General features: G+C 38.2%; 1 protein-coding gene and 1 long non-coding RNA gene across 3 annotated transcripts; both read left to right on the top strand.

The window, feature by feature from the left end:
* Positions 1-1,486: 1,486 nt before the first annotated feature.
* Positions 1,487-1,897, top strand: LOC112465960. Its single transcript, XM_025033789.1, has one exon. It carries the CDS (start codon positions 1,487-1,489, stop codon positions 1,895-1,897), a length of 411 nt encoding a protein of 136 aa, XP_024889557.1.
* Positions 1,898-6,952: 5,055 nt separating this feature from the next.
* LOC112465961 lies at positions 6,953-8,319 on the top strand. Of its 2 annotated transcripts, none has more exons than XR_003042085.1 (4): positions 6,953-7,143; positions 7,423-7,571; positions 7,740-7,909; positions 8,210-8,319. It is a non-coding gene; the product is annotated as an uncharacterized LOC112465961 (long non-coding RNA). The 2 variants fall into 2 exon arrangements; XR_003042086.1 differs by lacking the exon at positions 6,953-7,143 and adding an exon at positions 7,207-7,258.
* Positions 8,320-8,431: the final 112 nt, after the last annotated feature.

Here is an 8,431-nt window from a genome sequence, read left to right as displayed (position 1 = left end):
ATATTATCTCTCTCACTTTTGCATTAATATCTACTGATTATCTCGAATAATTTGTATTTAATTTAAAAAATGTTCAAAATAAAAAATATTTCTTTTTACTTCTATTTTCGCATAAAACATTAAAAAATAAGGTTTTTATTTAAAAAATAAAATTGACTGTTATTTGATCTGTAGTTGCACCATCCATAATGAAAGTTTCCTCTTTGATATCAAACAAATTTTGTTTAAAATAGTAGAAATACAGTGTTATGGATATAATTAGAACCTGTTAAATACTTATTTAATATAGTTATCAACTAAAATTTAAAAACTTACTTTGTGATTTAAATAAAAAAATCTATCTAGCAGACCACAGTTTGATGTACTTTTGGTTAAAGCGAATACTCTGTATTTCTACTATTCTCTGCTTTAATCTAGATTATAATTCTAAAATATATAATTATGTGAAAGTAATAGAAGGATATAATTTACTAATTATTTTAAAAAATTCAGGAATACGTTTAATATGATCTAATTATATCTGTAAATGATCATTTTCTTACTTATACCGACATCATAACATTTTAAATATTAATTATAAACAAATGGAACATGAGCAACAATTTTTTTTCTTCTCCAAATCTTTTTTACAACTCAAAATACACCAAATTTTAAAATTTTAGAGGGCGAGGGCGTTATATATATTCAAGATTTACCAAAAACATTTAAATTTATATATTACTTAATTTTTGTCACATATTTACTTTATGTTACATATATACTTTTAAAAATTCATGTGTTATGTATCTCGTACTTAAGGTACGGAAGTTAAAGAAAATAAAAAAAAGAAAAAGGAGAAGAGGAGAATTTTGTTGAATAGAAAGTGAAAAGATCACAGAAAGGTTGTAGAAGTAGAAAGAGAGAAAGATATAGAGACAGAAAACGAAAAAAGAAAGAGAAAAGAAGGAACAATAAAGAGAAAGGTATATATTATAAAAATATTTATTATATTACAAATATATTTAAATTTATATATTAGTTAACTTCTTTATATACACTACCGTTCATTAATTTCAACATACACCCACAGATTCATTGAATTTTCTGCAAAGGCTGAACATCATGATACGTGTTTTGCACAGAAATGAATGCATTTGCTGTTATAAACATTTCACTTGCATCGATTTTTATATATTATGTAAAAATCCTTGAAAACTGTAGATTCGAAGAAAACGGGGCTAACAGCCGGATAATGTCTGATACCTGAAAATAAAGAAAATACACGCGCAAGGTCAGGTCAGGTTAGGTTTCTTTGCACCTGGTCGTGCGGGGGGTTCCGCAAGGGTCGGTCCTAGGACCACTCCTGTGGAACCTGGGGTACGACCATGTACTCCGAGTCGCCCTCTTCCCAGGCTGCTGGCTTAACGGCTTCGCAAATGACACCTTCCTGGGAGTCGAGGGCGACACGTGGGAGGAGGCAATCGCGAAGACGAAAGTCGCAGTAGGGATGGTCGTGGCAGCGATGAAGGAGGCAGGGCTGAGGGTGGCTCCCCAAAAGACACAGATAGTGTTCTACGGCAAGAGGAGGGGGAAGCCGCCCCCAGCCCACATCGAGATCGAGGGAACCCGTGTCTCCGTGGGGGCCGAGATGAAAGTCTTGGGCCTCTGGTTGGATGGCACCTGGAGCTTTGGCGGGCATTTCGCTCGCCTGACCCCCAAAGTCAAGACTACGGCGAACAGCCTAGCCAGGCTTATGCCGAATCTGGGGGGGGGGGGCGAGCGGACATGCTCGCCGTCTATACGCGACGACCGTGCACGCCGTGGCACTGTATGGTGCCCCTGTCTGGGTGCAAGCGGTGAAGGGCTCGGTCCGCTTGCGGACGCAGCTGCGTCAGATGCAGCGGACCATTGCCCTTAGAGTGTCACGAGCGTACTGCACGGTCTCGTACGCGGCTTTGGCCTTGGCGACGGCCTTGGCGGGGCTCCCGCCCTTAGAACTCGCGGCTCAACAGTGCGCCGAAGTCTATCGGCGCACGCACGAGTTGCGGGCCAGGGGGGTCCGGATCACGCCGAGGATTCGCGCCGCGATTAGGCTCCAGGAAAGGACGGCCATGGTCGAGCGTTAGAGGGCGTCGCTCATCAACGCCGAGTTCGGCCAAAGGACCGTCGACGCCATCCGACCCTGGCTACCCAAATGTTTAGCCAGTCGGAGATACGGTGTAACGTTCCACGCGGTGCAGATACTAACCGGACATGGTTGTTTCGGGGTGTATCTGCACCGCATAGGCAAGGAGGCCACGACCCGTTGCCACCACTGCGACGAGGATAGGGACACGGCGCAGCATACGCTGCAATACTGCCCTGCGTGGGCGGGGCTGCGCCGTGTCCTGATAGAAGCTATCGGGCCGGATCTCTCCCTCTCGGCGATTGTGGCGGCAATCGTCGAGAGGGAAGAGATTTCTCTCAAATGGAGGGCCTTCACCCAGTTTTGCGGCAGGGTGATGGCCTCCAAGGAGGAAGCCGAGAGAATCCGCCGGGGGGAGATAGACCCCCCCCCAGGCGGCGGATCTCTCGCAATAATAGATTGCTGGATGGACGGGTCACCACTAGACAAGTCCATCCAACCGCGGGTATTAACAACCCGCGGTTCAGCGCCGCTATAAAACAAGCGGCACGTGACAGTGCTGTACCTCCGGGGATCCTCCCCGACGGGGGGACGCCCCGGAGGACGGAAGGTTCGGCGTCCCGGCGGGAGAACGGGGCGTCGAACCACCTCCCATAAAACAACGGGAGGAGTGACGGGGTGGCTGGTGTCCCCACTCCGTCACACATTAGATATCTGGCTCATATGAGTCGAGAGCTTAGCTCTTAGGTGAAGGCCCAATTGGGTCGGGGGGCGTCCGGATGCAGTAATCACAAGTTCCCGGACGTCTCCCAATAGACGCAGAGTAGGACACTCGATGGGTTTTAGTGGGTAGATCACGTGTCACGCGGTGCCTTGGGGGCAGGCCCTTTCAGGGGTATCCCCCATAATCGACACCCGTGCGCGTGGAATCCCACACTCTCCTCGTCCTCTCCCCGGAGGGCGAGGGGGTCTTCCCCCTCCTAGACACAGAGGGGGCTGCCGGGCCACATACCAGACCTGCCAGTCAGGTCTGGGAACCCGGCAGGAGAAGATTTCCCATCGTTAAAAAAAAAAAAAAAGGTTTCTTTGCACGCGTGTTTTTTTTATTTCCAGGAATCAAACTCTATCTGGCTGTTAGCCCAGTTTTTTCGAAAATTACAGTTTTCAAGGATTTTCATATAAATAATATATAAAAATACAATGCATGCAAGTGTTGAAAGTGTTTATAACAGCAAATGCATTCATTTCTGTACAAAACATACGTATCATGTTCATCCTTTACAGAGAAATTAACAAATCTAGGGGTATATTGAAATTAATGAGTGGTAGTGTATAAGTTTAAAAATTCATGTGTTTTATATTTCGTGCTTAAGGTATGAAAGTTACAGAAAATAAAGAAAAGAAAAAGAAGAAAAGGAAAATTTTGTTGAATAGAAAGTGAGAAAATGACAGAAAGATAGAGATAGAAAGAGAGAAAGGTAGAGATAGAGAAGGAAGAAAGAAAGAGAAGAGAAGAGAAGGAACAACGAAGAAAAAGGTATACAATATTATAAAAATATTTAAATTTAATACATCTGCAGTATAACGCTAATCTCTCCGTTTTTTTTTATTTTTTATATTTTGTGTATTTTGTGTCATAAAAAAAGTTTTTAGAAGGAATATTGTGTTGTTCATGTTCCGTTTGTTTAAAGTTTATAATATTAAAAATATTAATGTGTCGATAAGTAAGAAAATAACAATTTTTAAATATATTATCTCTCTCAGTTTTGTATTAATATCTACCAATTATCTCGAAAAATTTGTATTTAATTAAAAAAATGTTCAAAATAAAAAATATTTCTTTTTACTTCTATTTTCACATAAAACGTTAAAAAATGGGGTTTCTATTTAAAAAATAAAATTGACTTTTATTGAACCTGTAGTTGTACCATCTATAATGAAACTGAAAGTTTCCTCTTTGATATATCAAACAAATCTTTTTTAATACATTTTACATTGAATTTACATTGAATATAGATAAGCTCTGTAAAAGTTTTTTGTTTAATGTGCTTTGTAAAACGAGAAACACAGACTTTACACCTTAATAATATTTTTTAAAACATGTTAACTTATATTGCATACATAAAAATATAAGTGTGCAAGTAGAAATTTGAACATTGCTTCCTCATAGTTTTTAAGTGTGCAAATTATAAATTTGAACATTATTTCCCCACAATTTTTAAGTATGCAAAATATAAATTTGCACGTTGCTTAAGCAACATTTTATTTCGCTCATAAAGCTTCCTCTTTGAGAAAGCTTGTTTTTTTATGCATAATTATTAGTAGATATTTATTAATTTGGCTTCCTCATAGAGGAAGCTTTATGAGTGAAATAAAATGTTGCTTAAGCAACGTGCAAATTTAAATTTGCATACTTAAAAATTGTAAGAAAATAATGTTCAAATTTATAATTTGCACACTTGAAACCTATGAGGAAGGAATGTTCAAGTTTCTACTTGCACACTTAAAAATTATGAGGAAGCAATGTACAAGTTTATATTTGTACACTTTTTCAAAATCATTTCTATCCCTATTTCATATATAATTTCTTTAAAATTTGGTTAATCAGTTCTTGAGTTACAGACGTTTAAAATTTCAAAGAATCCATACATACATAGAAGCCTTATAAAGTTTGGTCTAATCAACCAAATTTTAAAAGATTATATATAAAATAAGGGTAAAAAAGACTGAAGAATACAACAGGATTAGAAAAAATGCCCAATAATTAATACTAAATTGTCCAAAAACATCTATTTTTAAAAAGTCTCAAGTGGTTGAGACTTAAGGTATATCTTTAAAAGTTAAAGTTTTATAATATTGGCAATTTTTCTAATTCTATTATATTGTTTAGTCTTTTCTACCCCTATTTCATATAGAATTCTTTAAGATTTAGTTGATTAGTTCTTGAAATATAAACATTTGAAATTTCGAGAAATCCGTACGGATATAGGAGCCTTATAAAGTTGGGTTTAATCAAGTAAATGTTAAAACATTATATATAAAAAATAGGGGTAGAAAAGACTGAAGAATATAATAGAATTAAAAATAGACCAATATCTCAAATACTGAGAAAGTTACAGCGTAAAACACATTTTTCTGAAAAATAAAAACCCCTAAAATACATATCATTTTACGGATTTTAAGAAAATTAAAGGAGAACATACTTTCTATGATACTCTATTTACATGCAAAATTTCAGCCCGGTATATAAAAATTTGTAGAAGTAGATGCGTGTACAAAAAATGAGGTAAAAGAGATAGAAAGAAAGACGGGAAAAGAGAAAAAAATGGTTTTAGTTAGGTTAAAAAATAGAGTAAGAAAAAGAGAGGTAATGCAGAAGAAGAATGTGTTGAAAGGGAGGATGAAAAGAATAGAGGATGACATGACCCTGAAGGAAAGAAAAATGCAATGGAGCCTGGAGAGGATAGCTGAGAAAAAAAGAAGGAATAAAAGGAGAACTTGGGTAAAGTACGGAAAGATTTGAATAGAGGGGAAGTGGTGGAGTTGGGATGAGGAAAAAGAAGTTTTGATAGATGGAAGGGAAAATGAGAGAGGAGCAAGAAGAAGGGGGAAAGAAAGAGGAACAGAGGAGAGAAAAAGTAGGAAAGAGGGAGACGGAAAAATAAAAAGGGAGGGTAGTGAGGAGGGAGAAAAAACGATGGGTAGAGAGGGCGAAGAAAAGAGGGAGGAATGGGAGAGTAAGGAGAAAGAGAGTGTGGTAAGGCTGAGAGGAAGGGGGAAAAAGTCAGAGAGAGTAGAGTGGGGAAATTAAAAAGGAGTGAAAGAGAGGAAGAAAGGGGAGAAAGGAGGAAGGGGAAAGAAAGGAATCCAGGAGGGAGGAGGAGGGGAAGGAACAAGAAGGAAGCCTAAAGATAAGTTTTTGGAACGCAGCGGGAGTGAAGAGAAAAGAGGAAGGGTTTTGGGAAAGGATAAAAGAGTGGGATGTCGTGGGCTTGGTGGAGACGTGGCTGGAACAGAAGGAATGGGAGAAGATGAAGAATAGGGTGCCAAAGGAGTTTAATTGGAAAATACAGGGTGCAAAGAAAGAAAGGGTTGGAAGGAAAGGAAGAGCAATAGGTGGGATAATGATGGGAGTCAGAAAAGAGTTAGAAGGTAAAGAAGAATGGGTGAAGGAGGAGGGTTTAATGATTAGAGAAGTAAGATGGAAGAAGGAGAAATGGAGATTGGCAACAGTTTACGTAAGCGGTAACTTGGACAAGATAATGGGTGAGATAAAATCGGTAAAGGAGAAGGAAGGGAGAGAGGAGAGATGGATAGTGAAGGGCAATTTCAATGCGAAAACAGGGGAGAAAGGAGCGCTGGAGGATGGAGAAGAGGAAGTTGAAAGAATATGTGATAGATTATATCTTTCAGTAAATAAAGTAAAAAATAAAGAAAATTAGAGGTAGTGGTGGAAATATTGAAAAAATGGAAGAAGAGATAATTAGTGAAAAAAAGGAAGAATAGGAGAAGTAAAAGCAGAGGGGATAACAAACATGTGAAGTGTAAGGAAAAAAAAGAAAAATGAGAGCCGAGAAAGCGAGGTGTGATAAGTCTTATGCGAGAAGTAAAAAGAAAGGAGAAAACAAAATATGGGAGAGAGATGTGTGAAGTGAGCGGAGAGAAAAAAAAGAAACGAGAGGTGGCGAATGGACATTGGTACAGTGGATGAGAAAGGGAATACATTTTAACGGAGAGAAATGGTGATGTGGGACGAGTGTTTTTTAAGGTGAATGGAACGGAAAAAGTTTGGACGTGAAAGCGCGCGCGTTAGCGCGCGCTGCGTGCTAGTCTATCTATCCATAATAAAAAAATCCATTTGGACCGAGAAGTGAGCTTTGCGAGTCGAATATCTCGCACGTAGTGTTGCCGCTTTTCCGCGTGCGTGATTGGCTGGCGCGGTCGAGATTGACGGCGATCGCGAGATCGCGGCGAGTTTGGCGAGTTTCGCGTGTGTTAAATCGTGCGACGTGACGTGTGTTCGCGTGGTGTCTCGCGAGGTTAGTAGGATTTTTTATTATATATAATCCACTATTATATATAATATATGTAGATAATATTGGTAAACAAATATCTTTTAACGCAATGACGTGTGCTCGCGTGGTGTCTCGCGAGGTTAGTTAAATTTTTTGCTTGCTCGTACAAATCTAATCTAAGGTATACGTTACAGTAACTATAGGTTTTTGATACAGATTTATCTTTGAAATCATATTTTATATATAAACAGATGTAAGTGATAATTACTGTTTTTGCATTATGTAAAATTTGTCTTATTTTAGATAATATTCCGATGAATTTAATGTTCGAGAAGATCTGATGGGATTAGCTATTGGTGCTCATGATGCAAATATTCAACAAGCGTGAAAAGTTGATGACATTACAAATATAGTTAGAAGAAAATTCATGCACATTTAAGATATATAGAGAGGTAATTATAAAAATTATTATTGCTTGTATTATTTCAAAGAGGATTGTTTTTTTTTTATAAAAGTTTACTGACCGGTTTTTTATCTAAAATGTATATAAATATTCGTATATATGTTGCATTATATTGAGCTGGTATACAGAGCTTATCAGATTTCTTTCTCAATCACAGACGCATGAAGCTGTTAAGAAAGACCGATCTATGCAGGAATAAAGCAGTAACCTAAAAATAGATAGTGACAGTGTGACAGTCGTGACCATCGCCGCGTGATAGATGATAGTGATAGTGAAATATATATTGACGGCAGGGAGCTGATGCCGAGGAGATCTTTAAGAAGGAAGGTATATTCAAAATCGCACACGTACGTATATATGCTGTCTTGTAAAAGTTGTAAAAGTTAAGAGAACGAGAAAATCATCTGTATTTATATGCACGTGTGACAGGCACTATTGGGCACTATCGCGTAATAAAGATTTCTCCGAAGAATGTTATTGTACTTTACTTTCGTTAACTTGGATACTTCAAATGTACAATCTCGCGTCTTCAAAATATAATAATTCTCAGACACTGTTGAGGAATAATTGTCCAGCACAAGAGGTCCTCTTATAAATGTCCTCCTTTTCTTTCGTTTTTTCACACAGGACCATTTTATATTCAACTATATGGTATACAATTTTGCCGCTATATATTGACCGCAGGGAGCTGATACCGAAGAGATCTTTAAGAAGGAAGGTGTATCCAAAATTGCACATGCATGTATGTATATGCTGTCTTGTAAATTGTAAAAGTTGAAAAGAACGAGAAAGCGTTCTGTAACACAATTTATATTGTAGGCAAGTTATGCTAAAATATTTGTGAATTGA

The sequence above is a fragment of the Temnothorax curvispinosus genome, unplaced genomic scaffold (genome assembly GCF_003070985.1).
Source record: "Temnothorax curvispinosus isolate PA1 unplaced genomic scaffold, ASM307098v1 QBEX01015673.1, whole genome shotgun sequence".
Taxonomy (NCBI): domain Eukaryota; kingdom Metazoa; phylum Arthropoda; class Insecta; order Hymenoptera; family Formicidae; genus Temnothorax; species Temnothorax curvispinosus.
The sequence above is the reverse complement of the archived record's forward strand: the minus strand, read 5'-3'. Positions and strand labels throughout refer to the sequence as shown.

What these genes read in the sequence shown, in the direction of transcription:
- LOC112465960 (XM_025033789.1), top strand. Translation starts at nt 1,487, where the DNA reads ATGGTCGTGGCAGCGATGAAGGAGGCAGGGCTGAGGGTGGCTCCCCAA.